At 54.4% G+C, this 21,647-nt stretch overlaps 1 protein-coding gene across 3 annotated transcripts in view; it reads right to left on the bottom strand.

The window, feature by feature from the left end:
* ERI3 (ERI1 exoribonuclease family member 3) overlaps nucleotides 1–21,647 on the bottom strand; it is a 135,895-nt gene that overhangs the window by 23,874 nt on the left and 90,374 nt on the right. For all 3 annotated transcript variants that reach the window (XM_080406181.1, XM_080406182.1, XM_080406180.1), the window contains exon 7: nucleotides 15,482–15,581. In XM_080406181.1, the coding sequence (XP_080262307.1) occupies nucleotides 15,482–15,581 (100 nt within the window). The remainder of the gene's footprint in view (nucleotides 1–15,481; nucleotides 15,582–21,647) is intronic.

The following is a 21,647-nucleotide window of genomic DNA, read 5'->3' as shown; positions in this document are numbered from 1 at the left end:
CCTGCCCAGAGGGTGAGCGGGGGGGACTCACCCCTTCCCCAGCACCCATCACGCAGAGGTGCTTTATTTACTCTCTGAATAGCTATGCTCACAACACAGTCAGCAGAGGAGGAGGGACTTGAAAGGTGCTGAGGGAGGGTTATAACCTTCCTCAGCCTACAAACCAGCCCTGCAGCAGCTCTGACCCTTCAGAGCCATCACACCCTGCTTTCTGTGGGGTGGTGCCTCTACCCAGACTCCCACAGGCAGGGAGCATCCCCTGGCACCTGCGTCCTGCGTGCTCCAGGACCAGCTCCCAGGGTTGTTCCCTGCTGCTCACAGGCTCTCCCCACGGCTGGGTCCTGGGGAAGGGCGAGAGAAGCAAAGCAGGAAAAGTTTGCATCCCTGTGTTGGCTGCAGCGCCTGTATGTGCAGCAATCAGCTCCAATTAATCCCCCCTCAGCTTGGCCCGCCCGCTTCATTACCTCCCCTTGATGAGAACCATCAGTGGGGCCTGTATGATTTTGCTAATTAGCCTCACTTCGTTTATCATTTCCATTTTCTCCCAGAGACGCTCGGCTTGCTGGGCGACAGCTTCATCTCCCGCTGAAACAATGCGGCCCCTTCTGTGCCTGTCTCACTTAGCGCTGTCACCACAGCCATTATGAAATTGGGGTTTCATTTACACACTAATTAAACATTACAGCTTGTTCACAATTACAACATGGGGATGAGGAGGTAACTAATTACTTAAGAAATGAGCTAACATTTATCTCTGATTCCTCCCCCCCCAGCCCACTGCCCTCCTCTCCAATCAAGATTAGAAATTGTTGTTCAACAGCAGCAGCCCAGCGGGCCCCTGCCCGCCTCCACATGTGCCGCATCCCCTTTGGGGGGCCGCACCGAGACCCCGGCCCCGGGACAATCCATCAACCCCTAATTGCAGCTGGGATGACGGGGGGCTGTGGCGGCAGCGGTGGTGCATGGCGCTGTGCCAAACGGGCTGCATGGGGATGGGCTGTGATGCTAGGGGTGCATCCGTCCCAGCTAGCCCTGCCCGCTGATCCGGCGTCCCCGGGACAGCCTGGCCAGGGTGGCAGCAGGGACCGAGGTGCTCCCTGGGCGTCACAGCCCCCTGCATCTACTGGGCTTTTGCCCCTCAGGTTGATGCCTGGCTCTGCACAGAGGCCGGGGATGTCAGCACACCCTCCACATCCCTGCTGATGGGCAGCTCATCCTGAAAAGACATTTTCTTCAGGGAGGAATTAACATTTAAAACTGAGAACCATTAGAGTAAATAAAGCAGGCTGTCACTCGGATCAAAAGGCAACGCAAAGAGTGGGCGCTTGGGACACAAATGCGACTGGGGAGATGGGCCCTAGGGAGCAGGCAAGCAGGGAAAGGGGCAGGCGCCCCTTTGTCCGTTGTCGGGGTGGGGTGGCTGCATGGGCAGGCTGTCACCCCCTGTTCGGCCTAGCAAGGCTGGGTGCTGCCGCTGAGCGAGCAACAGCCCCCTTGCACAGGCGGCACAGGGCTGCCACGTGCTGCTGCTGTGGCGAGCGGTGCAGGCTGCGGGCAGCGGGTGCAGGGCGCAGGCAGGCTGCACCCAGCGCCACAGACAGGTCACAGCACAGGGCAGCGGAGAAGGGTGACAGGGACCAGGATGGGGGGATGCACGGTTGCCTGCAAGGCAGCAAGATGGCTGGTGGGAGAGGCTGGGGATGCTGCTGCGGTGCCTGGACACTCCCGCGGGCTCTGGGAAAAGGCAGCGCTGCTGCAGGGCTTTTGAAACACAAGAGACTCCCCCCATAAACAGTCCTAAGCACTGGAAATGCTCTCAGAAAAAACACCTAGTTCAGCACCAGACAATTAAGGTTCTTTTGCAACTCTTAACCCGTGATTTTGAGACAAAGAATTTGGCCTTGGCATAATTTGAACTGCTAATTGCTTTCCTGATCCGCAGTCAGAGAACTGAGCTGAAGCTTGGGCACAAAAAAATCACCTTCCCTGTCTGGGAGAAAATTCAGAGCCGCTCTCCAGGGGGAAGGGGATGCTCTCTTCTTCTCTCCGAGGAGCTTAAAAAATAATGATCAGGAAACAGTTAAGCAAAAGGGGGGGTGAACTGGTGGTTTTAAAAAAAAAAAAAATCCCTCACACCACTTTATAATAATAGTAACAACTCATTCCCATAGTTTTTATCCTTCCTGTCTTTAGCCCACCAAAAAAAAAAAAAAAAAAAAAAAAAAGAAACCCTGAGCTAAACTACTGACACTGGCTGGGAGCTTAGAACTGCCGCATCAAACAGAGCCCTTGAATCTCCTGAACATAATTGTGCTGCCCTCTAACCTCAACCTTCAATCAGTGCAGTGTAACTATCTCATTTTAGCCTACAGGACACACCCCTCTGCTAACTAGCAGCCATATTCTTCTCATTAGGAGACTGCTCTGGATGGGAGCGTGGAGGCAAAGCCGTTGTCTCTCTCTTTCTCTCCCTCTCTGCCTCTCTCGGCTGTTATATAGGTACTTCTGGCGGCGGGGAGCGCACTAGCAGAGGGCTTTGTGGGTGCTGGAGATGGCCCAGCTGCCAAGCTCTGAGCTCCCCCGGCACGCAAATAAAGCCAAACGGCTGGTTCATGGCTGGAAAGGTCCAGGATGGGAGAGGGGACCTGGCCCTGGAACCCCTGGCACCGGGCGGCTGGCCCTGGCGAGCTGCAGCTAATGGCTACAGTGGGCTTCCCAGCAAGGTGCTGCTGCGGTGCAGGGCAAGGGGCTGGGGGTCCTGCCCAGCGCCGGCTCACCCCACGCACAGAGCCCCAGGGGCAGTGTCCTGGGGCGGCAGTGCCAGGGTACAGCTCCCCTGCCCGCTGGGGCAGGCTGAGGCGGTGGCACCAGGGAGGCACGCGTGCCCTGGGAAGCACGGGCAGCCAGCAGCGCCAGCACCCTGCCTGCCGCCGAGGGGTGGGCAGGGAAGCACGGGGCCGCGCAGGGCCGGTGTGCACAGCCCCCCTCCGGCTGGGCAGTCGCCCCCCCTGCGCGTTACAGGCCTGCGTGGAATTAACAGCGAGGCTAACTAATAGCAGGAAAACCTACCCAGGCCTGCGGGTGCTCTCCATCACTGGGGGGTTTTGCACCACGTCACTGGGCAGGGGGTTTTCCATGGTTAAAGATCAGCTTGGCACAGGGCAGGGGAGACAGGACAGTCCCGCAGCCCACCAGGACAGCCCAGCCGATCCCGCTGCACCTCTGGGCCACCACCTGGCCAAAAACCGATGGCAGTTCTTGAGCTCCGGCTTCATGCCATCCCCTCAGAGACCTCCAAGCACGCAGGACAGATGCGTCAGACCACAGCACTGACACAGAACCTGGGTCCCCGCAGCACGGACCAGCACACCGACCCTTAGCCATGACCATGACCCTCTCCTCCTGCCTCCCCCTCCAGGTCCTGCACACCAGCAGCACCCAGTTCAGGGCCCAGGCTGGAAGGTGCTGCTCAGGCTCTCGCTTAGTTTGAAGAACCCAGCTTCCAAGCTGGAGCAGGACTGCTCAGGACCCTTGGGGACTGAGGGAAACACTGCTGTCCCAGTGCGTGCCCGCTGCGGGGCTCGGCTGTGGGACTGGGAGCAAGCCAGATCTGGGGTGGTTAATGGCACAGCTGGGATCAGCCTGTGCAGTGGCAGCTGCAGCTTTGGGAAGAACCTTACCCTATGGAGGATAAAGAGGCGAGCAGATCCCCCCTCAGATCCCACTGTGTGTCTGCACCCACAAAGCGAGCAAGGCCATGCTGGGAAAGGGCAGCGGTTTGGCTGGTACAGCCCTACCCTCCTGCCAGAGCCCTCTGCCCTGCATTTCAACATGTTAGCAACTTGGGAGGGGGGCAATTAGACTGATTTGTGTAAGGACAGGGAAGAACACAGCACCGGACAGATTTTCGATGCTTCAGTGCCCATGTTCCCCACACAGCAGCATCTTCCCCATCCAGGCCTTGTCCCTAGATCCTCTGCTGAGTTATACCAGCTATTAACACGCTCCAAGTTTGTTATCTTAAACAGGCCACTCAGGACACGGGGCAGTGATCCTTAAACCAATTAATGTGATCCTTTGATTTCAGGGGAGAATGAAGAGGGGACTGTCAGAGTGGCGGCGAGGCAGGAGTTACGGGTCAGAGCCTAACAGCACAGAGGTGCCCGTTAGCTCTTAACAAGAGGTGGGGGCTGGCGGCAGCTGCCAGACCTGGCTTACATCAGAGCCCTTCTCTGCATCCTCAGCCCCGGCCCAGTGCCACTTCCCAGGCACCGAGGAGAGCAGAGGAAAGCAGCACCATGGCGCTTAATGGGGGCCAGATGCCAAAAAAGCCTCTGCCGCCCCGCGCCTGGGTCGCTGCTGCCAGGAGAGCAGTGATGGCACCGCATTCCGGCACATGGCATGGAGGCAGCTCCCCTCGGCTGTGGCGGGGACAGCCACGGTGCTGGCGGTGCTCAGCCTGTGGTCCTGGGCACCCCAGGGTGCCAGGGGCTGCATCACCCCACAGCCCAAAACTTTCCTCTCCTTCTTTCTTTGCTTGGCTGTTTTTTAAAGCAGAAGTTCTCTTAGCGAAGTCTTTCGGGGGAAGGTGGAGACAGAGTAGGAAGCCAAAGAGAATCGTCTTGCTAGTCAAAGCCTTTAACAACTATTTTTAATATCAGGCAGAGGAGCAGGATTTTGAAATGAAACAGCCGGTGCCTCTTTGATGGGCGAGCTACAGATCTTGAAACAAGGTCCATTCCCTCCTCCTTCACTAACTAACAGCCATATTTCTCTCATTAAAGACAATCTGGCTGTATTTTCAAACTTCTTAACAAGGCGATCACCGTAATTTGAGATTTCTATTATCCATGCTCCTATTACAGCAGTCTTTTAAGCAGCTAGCTTTTTTTTTTGCTTTCTTTCCCTGACTTTGTCTCTCCCCTCAAACTGCCATTAGTGGTAATGACGTGCAGGAAACAAGAGCGCCAAGAACCATCTTTTTTCCCCCCTTCTTTTTGGTACTAGGTTGTGTGGGGGTAGCAATAAGGAATAGAATAAAAAGCAAAATGAAGTTTGGTTATCTCTTATCTGGAGTTTGGGTTTTAATCCGCCCAGGAGCACAAACGAAGCCAATGCAGTACCTTATCTCCCCGGTCGATCACACACACCCCTCCTCAAAGACCCCCAGCTCTCTCCCCTTCCCAAAGGCACCCGGCCACGGCCCCCTCCCTGCCCCATTAGTCCTTCACTGGGCTCTGCCAGATGGATGCAATTTGCATAATATCACCAGCAGAGGCTGGCAGATCAGCTGGGGTCAGGCTCTGACATCCCCAGCACAGTCTATCTCCAAGTGCTAATTTGGGTTGCATTGATCTCTCTTTCTGATTTCTTTGTCATTTACGTCTGCAACGGTTTGACAGGAGATACAGAGACAGACAAGGGGGGAAAAGAAGGGAAGGGGGGGAAGAAGAGGAGAGAAACAAAGATTGTAGTTACAGATGTCTTTAAGAGAAAAAACAGATTAATCCAAGGACTCCTCTGAGGGTCGCAGCTTTGAAACATCCTAATTATCCTATTCTTATGAATTCCTGTACAGACTTGGGGGTGGTGGTGTGTGTGTCTTATCAAGGAACTCAGGGGAATGGAAACTTGTTAAATTGCAGTGGAGTCTCTCTGGCTGGCTGCTACCCCCTCCCCTCCTGCACCTTGCAATTGTTTCTCATTAGGTGAAGCCGGGCAGCTTTAAACCTGGCATCCCTCGCTGACACAGCCTTCCCCCCGTACCTCTGCCACCACTCTCGTTAAAGGCAGATCTTCAGTAAAACTTGGGCAGGAGTGTCTCCTCCCCACAGAGGTGCTCACAGCCACCAGCCCTGCGCTGCCCAGGGAGGCCAGAGCCAAGATAGCATGGATGCCTGAACCCTGGAGACAAGGGCTAACCCAACAGGGACAGCAGCATCCTTGCAGTCCCTCAGGATGTGCGTCTGGAAGGGCAGGTTTGGACACACATTGCTGTTGCAGGACAGTATGGCATTAAGAGATGCCTTCCACTGGAGTCCACTGCAGAGCAGGGCAGGCAGCCCGTGCTCTTAACTGAGGTGTTTACATTCATTAACAGGAAACTCTTCCCCTCGTCACAGGTAAGGGACGACGTGCTAGCATTTAGCCTCGTCTAGGACACATCAAGAGAGACACCAAGGCACCAAAAGAATCCATGGGGAAATCAAAATGTCAGTGTTCTACATCACTACTTTCTACAGAAAAAGCTCTCTAGAAAATTAATGATTTTCCATGGCTTTTCACCTAACACGTGTCTCACTGTGTTGAAGGATGCATCACGGTGTACGGGAAGTGCTGCTTGTTACAGGGGCAGGAGAACAAGTGCTAGCAGAGATGTTTTACCTGCCAGCACAACAAGGCACAGGCCTCGGTCAGGGCAAGGGTTGTTCCACCAGTGTGTGTGTGTGTGATATTTCACAAGGCTCAGCCACAGGACTGGACAAATAGCCAACAGTGGGATGGGTCCGAGGCAGTGCAAGGGTCTCTACAGTACAGATCAGTTCACATCTGCACACTCCTGACTTTGGGACTGGCTGACTGGTAAGACAGAGCACACACAACACTCCGTCAGCCTCTCCCCATGCTCCCAGTACGCCAACAACAGTTTAGAGGGATATGGAAAACAGATTTAAGAGGTTTCTCATCTGTCACGGGACAGGAACTGGGCCAGGTGTTGGGCTGAGGACCACAGCTGGCCTGGGAGGGAGTGGAGGACACTAGATCTGCTCTTCTCACCAACGGAGGCAGTCCTCACCATTGGTCCTAAAACTAGAAGCCAGAGGAAGGGGGTACAGCAGCAGCCATGCAAAGGGCAGCTGCAGGACGACAGCAGCACTGCCCTGCCGGGGGTTAGCCAGGTCTTAGGCTTGAGACAGACCTGCCCCGACCTGCAGCTGGGCCTCCCAGGCATTGTGGCACAGCAAACAGCGCATAATCCAGAAATCCCTTTTAAATCTTCAGTCTGACACTGGTGCTGCGAACAAAACTGCTTCTAGCCAGAAAAGAAGGGCTCGCGCCTACCTCCCATGTATCGCAAGTGAGCAGGCACTGCCACGAGGTGCACACGGTGGCACCCCAACTTTTCTCAGGCAGCTGAAGCCCCACAGCCCGTCACCTTCCTCTCCCAAGGCCCCTCTCCTCCGGGGTCCATGAGCCATCAGGCCTGGGGCAAGGTGTGATGAGCCCACCACATCCCCAGCAGGCAGCAGGGTCGGGCAAGTGCCCGTGCCCCTACCCCAGCGGGCGCACGACCAACTTTCGGCAGGGTAGGACGGAGGGGTGAGTGCAGTCAACACAAACACTCAATCATCCTTCCTTTCTTTCTTCTGTGCCTCCTTTGTTAACTGCAGGAAACAGCTGAAAGACCTTGAGTTTCCCATTGTAGCATGTATGGGAACAGAGCTGCAGTGATCAGAACATACCCCCCGCTGCTCCCGGGGAAAAAGGGAGAGCAGAATCCTTTCTAAAAAGGGTTTACGATTAGAAGAGTGTTCTGTCACTCTGGCGCGCAGTAATCCACTGCGCCACCAAGTCCCTTCAGAGAGATGTTGAAAACTTAAATGACTGAAAGCAAAAGAGCCCCGGCTCAGGTTCCCAGGCAGCCAGACATCCTAATTATCTTTAGATCCACTCCCACATGGAGGGGAGAGAGCACACAAGAGTGAAAAAAAAAAAAAAAAAAAAAAAAGAAAAGAAAAGAAAAAGAAAGAGGGAAAAAAAAAAAAGACTGTCACATTGCTTTTTTCTTTTTTTAAAAGCTTGTCTCCGCTCACTGCTTTTCCAGCTGTGACACCTCTCACGGTAGTTAATTAGAATCATGTCACCGCGTTAATGTGCTCTGACTGGACTCTGACAGACGCACGTCCTCTAACCGGCTGCCCTGGCCGGCCCGGCCCTCCCTCCCACCCCTTCTTGGGGATGTAGGGCCCGCTGCTCATGGCAGGACCCCTCCCCACCTGCCTGTCACCCTGTCCCCATGCCCACAGCCTGGCAGGTGCCCCGGTGCGGCTGGGCTGGTGCCTGCACCCTGCCCGCCTGTGCCCTGCCAGCACCCTGCCTGCCTGCGCCCTGCCTGCCCGCCTGTGCCCTGCCGGCACCCTGCCTGCCTGCGCCCTGCCTGCCTGCCTGTGCCCTGCCGGCACCCTGCCTGCACCCTGCCTGCGCTCTGCCTGCCTGCACCCTGCCCGCACCCTGCCCGCCTGCGCCCTGCCGGCACCCTGCCTGCCTGCGCCCTGCCTGCCTGCCTGTGCCCTGCCTGCGCCCTGCTGGCACCCTGCCTGCGCTCTGCCTGCCTGCACCCTGCCTGCACCCTGCCCGCCTGTGCCCTGCCGGCACCCTGCCTGCCTGTGCCCTGCCTGCCTGCCTGTGCCCTGCCGGCACCCTGCCTGCCTGTGCCCTGCCTGCCTGCCTGTGCCCTGCCGGCACCCTGCCTGCCTGTGCCCTGCCTGCCTGCCTGTGCCCTGCCAGCACCCTGCCTGCCTGCACCCTGCCTGCCTGTGCCCTGCCTGCCTGCCTGTGCCCTGCCAGCACCCTGCCTGCCAGCACCCTGCCTGCCTGTGCCCTGCCTGCACTCTGCCTGCCTGCACCCTGCCTGCGCTCTGCCTGCCTGCGCTCTGCCTGCGCTCTGCCGGCACCCTGCCTGCCTGTGTTCTGCCTGTGCCCTGCCGGCACCCTGCCTGCCTGCGCCCTGCCTGCACCCTGCCTGCGATGGCGCGCAGCCGCTCCACCTGTTCTGGATCCGCCTGACCTTTACAAGCTCTAATGCAAGATGACACTGCTCATTTGATGACATTTCTGTTGATTTTTACTTAAGTCTGTTTTAATTATTTAACTCGGAGTCTCTCCCCTTCTGCCTCGGGCTGGGGCTGCTGCGTGGCCCCAAGGCAGCCCCACGCCCCGCTCCACAGCAGGGAGCCCGGCGCTCACTCTGGCTCTCAGCATCCCCTGGCAAAAGGATGGTGTGGAGCAAACGGCACTGCCCCCAGGCACAGCACCAACTGCATGCCACCTCCGCTGGGAAACGAAGAGCTGAACAGGGTATGCCTGCTCTGGGGGAGCATGGGGTTCTCCCAGGCTTCTTCCATCCCCTTCGAGGGACAGGGAGAGTGCGACTGGCTATGCCAGCCAGGGCCACATGGGCTGGGATGGGAAGTGGTCAAAAAAATGGGAGGGAATTTCCAATACTGCTGTCCCTGTCCCCTTGTTGCCCCTGCCCCACTGCAGAGGAGGTGGGTGGGCTCCAAGGGTGACTGGGGATTCCATGGATGCTGGGGGGCTGCAGGCTTCCCTGCGCTCCCGGGAAAGGCAGCAAAACGAAAGAGGGGAAAAGAAAGCCGGGAAGAGTGAGAGGAGGCTGAAATAAAGCCAGTAAGCTGCCAGGACCACACACTCTCAGCACGTCGCAGGGTGAGATGAAGCCTCATCAGCCGCTGCCGAGCTCCCGGGGGGAGAGCCAGCGCTGACAGCCAGAGCCCCCATTACGGCGGGTGGCCTGCCACCTGCCACCGCACTTAGCGAGCGTGGCCCTTGCCGCCCTCTCCTTCAATGTCAGCACGGAGGGCAGCCTGGCTGCGGGGACACAAGCGGGCAGAGGGACGGCTTCGCCGGGCAGGAGGCACCCCGGCAGGCGCTGGCCCGGCTCCCCGCGGCGGTGGCAGCTCGAGGTAGTTAATTAGAATCGTGTCACTAAGTAAATGCGCTCTGACTGGACTCTGACAGACGCTCACCTATGACACTGGGGGCCAGGAGACAATCCACATCAAACTACTGCAGTTTGACCCTTTTAACACAAAGAGTAAACTCACTGTACATCGAGTTGAAGCTCATTAAAACTGTCTACTCTGCGAGCATCCCATTAACCTCACTGTTAAAAACACGCAATTCCTCTTCTTCTTTCCGAGGCCTAATTAATGCTCTGGATCAGGAACAATATCACACCCTAACCTTCCGAGATTTCCAATCAGTAAATGAAAAGCGAGAGATGGAGCCAGGAAGGGACGGTGGCTCGCTGGGTTGCTCACGGCATGGGCTGCTGACCTGCCCGAGCAGGTGGGGCTTTTCCATCTGGCACAGCAGAGATCGCCGTGGAGGTGGCATGGCACTGCCCCGGCCAGGGGGACTGTGGGCACAGGGATGGTGAAGCCCCACGCAGAGGCTCACAGCTCGCAGGGTTACAAGCTGGTGTAATAGAGCCCAGCGTGGGCATCAGGTCATGACAGGTGCTACTACGGGACCAGATCTCTTGGTCACGAGGCATGGGTGCTGCGGGTTCACTAGCAAGAGACACAGCAGCCTGGGTACCCTTCTTCTCCAAAAAAGAAAAAAACCCGCAAACCAGACATTTAGAACTAAATCTAAAATCACAATAATGTGTGTGCCAAAGCCTGAACTTTAAAAGAATCAACTAAATTAAATTAGATTCAAAAAAGATCGGCAGCAAGGGGTAACTTGTTTTAAAGACAGTCAGTGCACTAGAGGTGGAAGCAGAGCTGACAAATGAGAGAAAAACTTTCCCAGCAGCAGCAGCTACTTCTGCAGATGTGGAAACTTCCCCCTTTTTCCAGCGTGTTTTCAGTTCAGTAACTAGCTTGTTCAGAGCTGAGAAACAACAAAGGACTGGGGAAAAAAAAAAAAAAAAGGAAAAAAAAAAGGTGTGCCTTTTATCTTTTCCATGATCAGGGAAACAAACAAACCAACAAACTAAGGTGGGAGAGGATGAGAGGTACTGTACTAATACTAAAATCTTGAAAGGCCGGTTTCCAGAAACACTCCTTCAACTCACAGATCACTTCTTGCTTTGGTTTCATACACCAGCTGTTTTCACCTAGAAAGTGTTCCAAAATTTACTTTTCCTTCAATATTGAGTACATGCAAGGGAAACAGGATTTTACCAATAAAACCTATGTGAACTACAGCTGGGGTACTGTAGCACGGCGTTCCAATTCTCATCCAAAAGAGTAATCACAAGTAATAATTTAATAACCATCTCTTTAAGAGCAAACAGTAATTCACTACTTTTCTAATGTAATGAATATCTAAAACCTAAGACTAAAGGCATGTTATGTTACATGATTGATCAAAATAAATTAGCAAAAATGGAGTATTTGATGAATAAAAGAATAACCAGATTTAACAACTGGGCAGTGCTAAGGAGAGCTGCACTTGGTTTGATAGGTGCTGGTCAGTAAAACTTGGCCTTTTTTCAGGGAAACAAGTGGAAAAAAAAAACCAAAATAGAAGAAAATCAATTACTGAATCGAGGTGAACTGCTGGCTGATTTAAATCATAACTAAAGCCTGGAATTTTAATCCTTCTGATTTACATCAGTCTCTGAACCTCAGCAGGGAGAATCCACTGCAAGAACCCAGCTCCGCTGGTGAGGAGCCTGTGAATGCTGGTCTTTGCCTGACAGTGCCAAGACCCCCATTACAAGCTGCAGCTTGTTTTAGGCTACCAGCGTCTCAAAAATTTAAGAATGGCAACATGCACACATCTGTAAGATGAGTAACTTCTTGGTAACATTCAGCTTCATTTTGTTGAGGGCCAAGAAAACACCGGACAAAAAGAAGCTCCTCACCTCAAGGTGCTACAGCCTGTGCTAGAGCTGACACGCATTTAATCCGTGTTTGAGGAGAGATGGAAGCTGCAGAAAAAAGTCCTTTCCAGACCTCAGGGCCACGTTCAGCCCAGAGGGAATGCTTAGAGCCAAAATACCAACCTGAGAAGAGGCATGAATGAATCAGTCTCAATCCCCTTTTGCTCTTTTTCCCCCGTTTCCCGAGGGCTCTCACTCCCTGGAGCAGGACTTTACTACTTACCTACCTCCTTATTCTGCTCAGCACTTCTCAGCAAGCTGAAATACTGATATTTCCCCCCTTCCTTTACCTTCTTCCTCCCAAGAAAGCAATTGCACCAGACCTGCACCCACCCCACCCCAAGGCAGCTATATTTGCAGTGTATGCAAACACATTTTGGTGTATTTGGTGACACAAACCACTTTTCTAGCCCCTCGAAAAGATCTGCAGTTCACTTGCTCCCAAGTAGAAACCAGACAAAACCTAGAATGTGAGGTCTGTTCAGCAACTTGCTGTATGCGTGGCCATACGTCCCAGGGATGTGGTGAGACTCCACCACACTCCACCATGAGCCCCTCCCGCCCACACGCACCAGATGCTAAAGGTGAGGTTCCTGTCCAGAATCTGGCCTTGGTCCTGCAGGGTTTTGAATGCCCCTAACTCCCCGGATTTTGAACAAGATGAAGGAGAGGAGATGAAGCACAGAGCAGGACTGGTCCCTGAGCATGCCAAGTGCAGGGATTTGGAGCAGATATCTGCTGAGCCAGTGAATCAGAAAGTGATTTGAAAACAAAGCAATACACAACCGATCAGGCGAGACAGCAAAATTCCCTGCAAATTGTTTGCAAAAACAAGTGGCCATCCACTGCAATTTTTCTGTCAGATTTGAAGGGAAACATCCACGTTGCGCATTCCTGTATAAGCGAGCTGAGGCTTCACAGAACTGCCTGCATCCCCCTGGATTGCACCCCATGCTGCTGGGAAAGGAGCTGCATGGATGCTCTTTTACATGGCACAGTATTCATGAAACTGGTGTGGCTGGCTAACGCATTTCCTTGCTGCTTCCTTCTCAGCCCTCTGGTTTGCAGGCTTCTGGACACCAGTGACCCATGAGGGCCATGAAAATCAGAGGCTGACCCTAGCTACACCCACCTTGGGCACCCCTGGGGAAGCCCTCCACTCTGCTGCACCCCAGGATTGACCACAAAAGAAAAGGAAAGCTCTAGACCACGTGGGAACTCCCCCAGAGCCACAGCCAGCTTGTCTCACCACAGCAGCAAGAGGTGGGCAAGCAGCATGCTGCAGCATTCTCCCCCCTCCTCTCCAGCAGCTGTCCTTGAGGAGGGGTCGCTTATTGTGCGGGCAGGGCTGTGGCAGGAGCTTCTTACAGCCAGGGAGGGAGGGGGAGGGCAGCCTGGGGCAAGGGATGGCATGGCTTCTCCCAGTCCTAAAGGAAAAACAGTTGAAAGCATGAAGGAGGAGAGGAGTAAGGACTGCTCAGGTCACAGGGTAACCACCAGCAACTGGGATGACTGTGCCCAGTCCCAGTAGCCAGTATGGAAGGGCTCAGCTGTGGAGGACTGACACTTGCTCCAGGATGAGGCAGCAAAGCCAGACCCAAGGAAGCCAGGCCACTCCTGCAGTGAGTGGCCCCTCCTTGACCTAGGGACCTCTTGGGCTGTCACTAGAGGCAATACCTGATCCATGCCTAGGACCTGAGAGGCCAGCAGGCTGGGAAACAAAGCAGCCAGAAAGTCAGAAGGCTGGTGCCTTGACAAAATGCCAGGCAAGCCATGTCTCCAGACACCAGCATCGCCCCAAGCCTTCTCCCAGGGGGGACACTGGGCTACTAAGCCCAAAAGCCAGCAGCCCTGACACCACGGGCAGCAGCTGTGCCTGGGGCTCCCAAGCTGGCCAGGAGGAGAAGCCATTCTCCCTGGCTGCCGTTCAACAAGCCGTGCCTCCAGCTCACTCCCAGGAGCTCAGCCTGCAGTAAAGCCACCAGGCACAGGGTGCCAGTGGCTGCCACCTCCGCAGGCAGGCGGAGGATTGCAGATGCCCAGGGCAGAGCTGCTTTGGACTCAGCCCAAGCAGAGCAGCCAGTAGGCTGCAACACACAGGGCATGTGTGCACGGGTGCCAGGGTGATGGAGACCATCATGCTGCTGGCCTGGCATCCTTCACAGCACCCACATAAACCCTTCCAAACAGTGTGTGAAAGGCAGGTCTGCCACTGGGATGGAGCGCTGCAAGAAGGGAGCTTGGCTGGCTGGGTCTTGCTTCTCCATGGGCAACATGGCTCACCCGGCACTGGGGTGAGCTGGGAGTGCTCCCCCGCAGAGGGAGTCTGACAGAAATTAAGAAGCAAAACCCTCCTAAAGGACTGGAATAGGGAGGGACACAAACGGTGTGTCTCTGAACTCCATCAGGCACAGACACCTGTGCAAGACAACAGCACTGACATAAACACAGGCAGAAACCAACACCAGACAGATGATACTCCAGATACTGGGGACACCTTGTCAGAGTAAGAGATGACAGCAACTGAGGGCTCTTGCCATAAATAAAATGATGAAAGATGAGGCACAAACCAACCCTACATCCCCCAGGAGACCCTAGGAAAAGCCCAAGCCCCCAGAGCAGGACATGCACACACAATTCCTGCAGTCCCTGCTCCCTCCCCATGATTCCCCCCAACATGGCACACAAGCAAGGCAAATCGCAAATCTGCTCCCAGGCAAGGAAGCAAATTTTAATGCTACCTCTGTCAATAATGCAACCAGATCCATAGTTCAAAAGGAGCTTGCTAATTAAAAGCTAGTGAGCTTTAAATAATTCATCTCCTTAACTTGGATTGATTGGAGAGTTTAATGGTTAGAGTCTTGAAACAATATTAACCAGCCTCCTCAAGGCCCAGGTAGCCGGTGACTTTTCCAAGTAAATCTTACCTCCTTGCAAACGTTAACGCTCACAAGTCACGGTGGATGAAAGGCTGGGAGGCAGAGGGAAAACCTGACCGCTGGTCTCCAAGAGGTGATCCAACACCCCGCAGAGAAACAAGACTGGCAAGAGTGATGGAGCCCTGAATTACAGCCCTGCTTACAGCCCAGTAAATCTGAACTCCTGCCCATACCACAGCCTACTGCTGGCCTAGCTCTGCGCCTCCAAGCGTTAAGCAGCAGGCAGATATATGGTGTCAGTGTCCTGGGCCAGGTTTCCCTCCTCATACCACTTTCATCCCGGCTGCAGAGGAGCTAGGGGAAACATGGAGCTCTGCCACTGTGCATAGTAGTCTCAGTTGTTTATCTTGGAGCAGACTGTGGGATCATGAAACTCATCACACGTGTGAGCAAATGGGATGATGACTCAGTTCTCCAGCTGGGACCAAGCATCTTAGTTCTGCAGTAGGTCTCCAGCCAGCTCCTGAGGCTGCGCTGCCTGGTAGGGCCTCCTTTCCAAGGACAAATGCAGCAGCCAGAGCAGCCAGAGGACTGGTCCAACAGGGAGAGCATCCCACTCAGCCTGGGGACTCCTGCCCCGCACTCCAGGCACGGCACAAGTCCTGGTACTGCCCACATCCACCCCCAGCCCAAGCCCTGCCAGAGTGGCTGACCAGGGGAGCAGTTCCCCAGCCAGAGGGACAGGCAGATGTGTTTGGCACACTGGGATGTGCCAGGGGTGGAGAGCTCATCCACGTACCCATCCTGCCCTGACACATCTTCGTCCCTTCTACCAGCTGGAAACCCTGCAGCCCTTTGTCTGGCTCTCAGCACCCCAGCCTAGACAAGCTCTCAGAGCCAAGGCATCTCCTGTATGCCCGGAGCAGCAGCCATGGGGACAGGAAGGGTGCAGCATGGTGTCACTCACCTATCCCGCTGTGAGGCCTCCCTATGTGCTGTAGGTTCAGTCCTTTGTTCATGTCTAAGAGCCCGTTCTTTGGCCAACTCCCCATGGCAAAGCTGTACGCCTGGAAGAGAGAAGCAGAGGGTCAGACGGGTGCACAGCCCATGTGCAGACATGTTTTATATTTGCCCAGGCCTGGCTGCTCCCACGGCCAGCATTGAGTCTGTGTTTGCTGTGTTCAATGCAGCCCCATGCATCACCCTCATAGCAGCTCTCCTGGAGCCACCCAAACAAAGCACCCTCACCCTGGCCTGCCGCCCCTGATGCTCCTCAGAGAAAAGCTGTCCGGGGCCTCTGGTGGTGTCCTGAATAGGTGACAATCCTCACAAGGTTTACTGGGTACTGTGGCAGATTGGCATCACTCAAGACCACCTTCACCATACTGGGGCAAGCTGGGGGCTGTGAGCTTGTCACATATGTCCCTGGGTTGCTCCAACACTGTGCCCCCATTCCTGCCTCACCAAGGACGAGGTCAGAAGCAGGAGTCAGGGGGGCTCGGAAAGGGGTGCCCACATCCAGGCAGTCCCCTTCCCTCCCCGGCAAGCATAGCCCTCCCAGCCTCCCCTTCCCTTTCCATCCCCAGACCCCAGCTGTGTCAGGGCTCTCCATCGCTGGGAGAAACACTACTGGAAGCCAGCACTGCTCGCCCCACTGCACAGAGCCCACAGCCTGGCCGGCGGGAGCCTGCTCCATCCCAGCTGCATCCCCTGGCAAGGCTTCCACCAGGAATGAGGCAGCCAGGAGCCTGAGCAGCACAAAACCCCACCGGACAATGCACACATGAAAGCAGCCAGGACTCTGTGTCACACTCATGGCTGTAATTACAGCCTGACAGCCACGTATCTTCTTCATCTTGAGGAATTAAGCTCAGCGCCTCATTGTGAGCAGTAAGAAGGGTGCGTGGGCTTAGCGTCGCTCATGCTGGTGCTATCTCTGCTGCCGTGAGGGCCATTGTCCCCAGATGAGATCAGGTCAATCCAGCAGCCCCTATCTCCCTCCTGCAGCGGGGATCATCGCTAACCACGGCCACAGCCACAGCACAGCAGGGCACCACCGACACCCTCCGCAGGCTGCGGACGCTGGGGGGGGGGATGCTCTGCAAGTGCGAGCAGGGCTGAACTGGGCAAGTGGAGCTGAGCGGTGCCCCCCGCAGCCCACCACCCACCTGCCTGCCACTGGGCCCTGCTGCCAGTCCCTCTGGCCCCTGCTACCTGCTGCTCTGCCCAGCACGGGCAGGGCCAGTCACCACGTAGCCCCTGCCGCTGCAGCCCCCCCCCCCCCCCCCGCCCCCCCAAGGAGCTACAGGGCTTGAGGGAGTTAATTTGTTACTGGCCTACGTAACCATTCATGCTGCTTTGTTACTCCTGCCTTAGCAAAACAGAGGGCTCCGCAGATAATTAATAGACAGCATTGCTAATCCTGTTGGGAGATGATTAGCAATTAAAACTCCTAATTAAGTCTGTGCATAATTCACTGAAATTACACTTTGTGTACACAACGGGGAGGTTTCCTTTGCCTTCAACAAACATGCTCTGGCATCTTCATTGCCACGGCTGGGAGGCAGGCTGGCCAGCCGCAGCGCAGTGGGGAGCTGGGGTCTGTGGTCAGGATGGGACCCTGCCACCCACCTGCCGGGTGGCTCGGGGTGACGGCTGCAGTGGCTCCCCATGCGGCTCCCTCTCCTGGGCTCTGTCCCAAAGAGCAAGCCCAGGCACACTGCAGGAAGGTCCCCACGCTCAGCACCAGTGTGGGTCCAGGCCCAGGGTTGCCAGCAGTGGGGGGGTATCCCTTGGGAAGGGGTGTCCCTGCATGCTTCCCGGGAGGACACACAGGACAGGGAGAGAGCAAGGCTGTCCCTGCACAGGGACAAGGCAGGCTCTGAGCTACCATATCACAGGCTGCCTTCCTAGCCCAGACACATCCCTTGGACTCTGGCCAGGAGCAACTGAGGGAGCACAGCAGAAGGCTGGCAGGATCCCGGGAAAGCCACCGCGACAGCTCTGGAAAGGCCCTGCAGCAGGGTGCTAGTGCCAAGCCCAGCCTGCCTCCCCAGGCTCCGCGGCAGCAGCATCAGCAGGGAGCCAGTGGCACGTGCCCTGGCCCCAGGATCAGCCCCAGGATCGGCCCTGGGCCCATCCCTGCCTCGAGTTTTGCTTTCCTAATCAAGGTCATTCGGTACAGCCACAATACCTGAGCAAACTAGCTAAGCAGCCGGGGTGGAAGTTGGCCTGACCACTGAAGGTCAAGTGTGCACTTATGCATATTCAAAGCTGCCTGCAGGATCGATCGGGTTTTAATTGTTTTTCCTGGGGTTTTGGAAGGAAGTGCCAGGGGCATTGATCAGTCCCAGACGAGGCCGTCCACACTTCAGGGCTGGCAGGGACCATCACTTTGCTGCAGGCAGCGGAAAATGTGGGCAGAGATGAAGGCAAGCCAGGGGAGAGGTCAGCCAGCCCCAGCCAGGAGGAGGAGCCATTGCTGGGCTGTGTTGGAAAATAAAGTTTTTTAATTAAAATTGGCAATTCTGAGCCGCCTGCCGGCAGCAGCCACACAATCAAGAGCGAGGAGCTTTGCTCTTTAATATTTAAAGACAACGTTTAATCTTTAAACAGGAAAGTTCTTCTTCTGACTGTTAAAGCGAGGCAGAAAGTGCCGGAGGCTCCCTGACACGGGGCTCCCCAGCCTGCTAGGGTGGCCATGGCCACCGGCTAGTCACTGGCTCAGCGCAGCCTCCGGGACACCGGTGTCACCCGCAGCCGCTCTCCCGCCACCCCGTGCCAGCCCCGCGCAGCAGCTGCCGGCGGCACGCAGACCCCTGCCCCTTCAGCACTTATCCCCTACGGCAAACTGTGAGAAAGCCTGAGATGCCTCTGGTTCCTTCGCAAGCCAAAGGATTTAAAAAATGCCATGAAACCCTTTTTGCGAGGAAATCACACTAATTTGTCTCTCCCTTTGGTTCAGTCCTGGTGTTGCAGGGAGTGGGTTGCTCCCTTCTAGGTCAGACACTGAAGCAGGGCCAGGACCGTGTGGCATTTGATTATCACCTTTATCTTTATAAATAAAAAATTCAGGTACCTTTTAAAAAAGCTATTTTTAAATAGTTTTGGTCAAAATTCTGATTTAGAGACAAACTCAATGCCTCTGATCTGCTAAAAACCACCCGAACGATGTTTGCAGAATAATTTTCAAGCAGCTTGAACACAATTATTATTTCCATTCATACCAGCTCCTAGAAAGGTCTTCCCTTTTTCCTGATTTTGTTTGTAATTCTATGAAGGCTACGTTTACCTCCCTGCCAATGCTGCTCTGAAGTCAGATGATTATTAATTATATTTATTTACTTATACAATCCCATAGGCATACGCAGCAGTTCACAGACAAATACCACCCTGGGTCCCTGATGTAGGGATCTCGAATCAAAGGTAAGCAGATACTCCTGTGATAAATGTGAGCTAACAGCACTAGGTGAGGAACGTACTGTGTTTCCATGCACAGAGCCAGCACCACGGATAATTCACACCTTGTTAAAAGTACCAGTGTGGGGACGTAGGTCCTTAGGTAACCCATACCTCACCTAACCGGCAGAAAATCCAAAAATCATTAGTAGGAACAAGACACGGGGTAGAGCAGCCTGGGGCATAGAGATGCTGCATGCAAAGAATTGCAGCACCTGCGGCTGGCTTTATAGGGGTCTGAAACCATCCTCCTGTAGCACTGGGTCACAAACCTTCCTGGTGGCCATGACGCATCTGCCTCAGTTTGCAAAAAGCCTGAAACAAGAGCTCCATGGCCCATTCCTGGTAGTGCTGTGGGACGAGAATGGTCCTCTGCACTGGGACAGGAGCGCACGGAGGGCATGCCAGTGAGGCTCGGCAGTGCCATGGCGCTGCTTGCAGGGGGAAGAATGCAGGATTTGCCCAATTTGGCAGCGACTTTGCCCCACCTGCCCTTGCTGCAATCCCAGTGCAAACCAGCAATGCTGGGGCTGGCAGCACCAACACAGCCATGTCCTGATGTCCTGCTCCCTGGAGCTTGTTTGGGCTACACACCATGGTTTATAAGCTGCACAGCTGCAGCGAAGACGTTCCAGGGGGTCAGAAAATTCTCAGAACTGGAACTTGTCAAGCTGATGTATTGATCTAAGTGGACTGAATAATGCTCCATCATTTATTTATGGGGAAGTGCCCGGCACACTTCACAAAAACTGGTGTTTGGCAGTCACATTAAGGCAAGATTTAACATCCTGCATCATGCAAACAGGGCACCTGTGCAGAGGTCAGGATGCTCACTTACATGGGGAGCCCCACAAATCCTTCCCACAGGCACAGGGATGGACAGGGCGGGTCCTCATGGAGCTGCCAGAACTCTGCTAGGGCAACGTGCTGATGCTGACAGAGCCAGCCATGTCCCTTCTGCAGGTGTTGATGCTGGGACCTGCTTGGCCAGCCCCCAGCCTGTCTGACCTCCACTAAAGCTGCCAGTGGCCCACTGCTCTGGGTGCTTTAGCTGAAGCGCAGGAGGGAAGCAAGGCTCTGGGCTTTGCGATGGCATGAGCAAGCTCACAAACCACAGCAGCAAAAACTGCCAGGACCAGCACAGAGCCTCCTCATGCCCAGCCCAGCCCGGCAACCCTGTCATTTTTCATGTCCCACCCAGAGGTTTTATCTGTTTCACCCTCCAATTGTAATTTTTATATTAATACAGGAACTTTTGGGCAGGGAGTTAATACTTCCTTTTGAAAAAAGTCCTCCTAGGAGCAAAGGGGCTCTGCGGTTTGAGAAGATGCTGAAGAGTGGATACTAAGGAATAAAAAAAGTGGTGTTTTTTGCTGAAAGTTTCTATTACGAATTTCAAAAACCACATGTTTTTAAATAGATAGAAAGCATCCATAAGATCTCCCCAGCTGCCCTTGGCTTGGGCAAGCAGCAAGCACCAGCTGTGTTCTCCCAGGATCAGGCTGGGCGCAGCAGTCTGCCGATCGGAGCTGACCCCCCCTGACGTTTCCACAATGGAGAAAATGACAACGACAGCAAAAGTGTCTTCCTCCTCTTGTCATATCACTGTGCACCGCGTCTGCCCAAAATAAGAATTTCCTTCTGACTCTCCTCATTCCACTGCTGCCATGATGAGATGTCAAGGTTTTATATTACTTCGTATGGTGGGAAGAAAAAAAAAGGTCATGTCTACAACTAAGTGGGCTTTCAAACACAGCTTAGAATGTTTTCAGTGCCACCCAGTAACCGTAAGGTTCTGGGGCTGGGGGTGTCTTGGAGGCCATCCCTGAAAAGCACCCAGGACACTGGGGACTCCAAGGTGGTCTCCTGACACCCCATTTTAATTGCATGTCACTTCAGGGATGAGGTGGACATTTCTAGCTGGGATTTCTTGCCACGCAAACTTACCGGCACAACAAGGCAAATTTAACACCACTGAGGGCCTGACCCCACCACCAAATCATTTGGTAGCAAGGCTGCTGGATCGGGGCTGAACACCATTAAAGAAGAGGCAGGTAATGAATAAGCAGCTTGTCAAGCCCCAGCTGACAACGGCAGAGCTCCTCTGCCGCAGGGAAGGTGCCGAGGGAAGCTGCTCCGGTAGGATGGCGGCACGGAGCCTGGGATGGCTCAGCCCCGGCAGCGCCGGAGCCTGCTACCCTCGCTGCCTGTCGAGAGGCAGAAGCTAAACCCAGGTGTAACGGAGCTAAACCCAGGTGTAACGTGTCCCTCTTAAGCAGTTTAGTCAGAAGTGCTGCCACATTCACAGCTTTTCAAGTATTTTTAAATCACTTACAAAAGCAGGATTAAACGATCAGGAATTCCATTTAATAGGACAAATAAAGAAATAACAATCTACTCCATCAGCCCTGCGAAAGGCAGGTTTGATTTAACGAAAAAAAAAAAAAAAAGAAGTATAAAAGAGGGAGAGAAAAAAGGAAAGGGAGGTGGAAAAAAAAAAGGATAATGTGTGTTTACTCAAGCAAAGAAAAAAATATTTAAGTGATGTAGGGGAGAAGATTGCGGTAACTAGTGAAGAATAACATCGTCTGCTTTGCTGTCAAATCACACAAGAATTTCAGTAATAGATTCTCATTCTGACACTCAATTCAATTCGAAGGTGATCCTGCTTTATC

The sequence above is a fragment of the Falco punctatus genome (assembly GCF_963210335.1).
Source record: "Falco punctatus genome assembly, chromosome: 11".
Lineage (NCBI taxonomy): Eukaryota > Metazoa > Chordata > Aves > Falconiformes > Falconidae > Falco > Falco punctatus.
The sequence above is the reverse complement of the archived record's forward strand: the minus strand, read 5'-3'. Positions and strand labels throughout refer to the sequence as shown.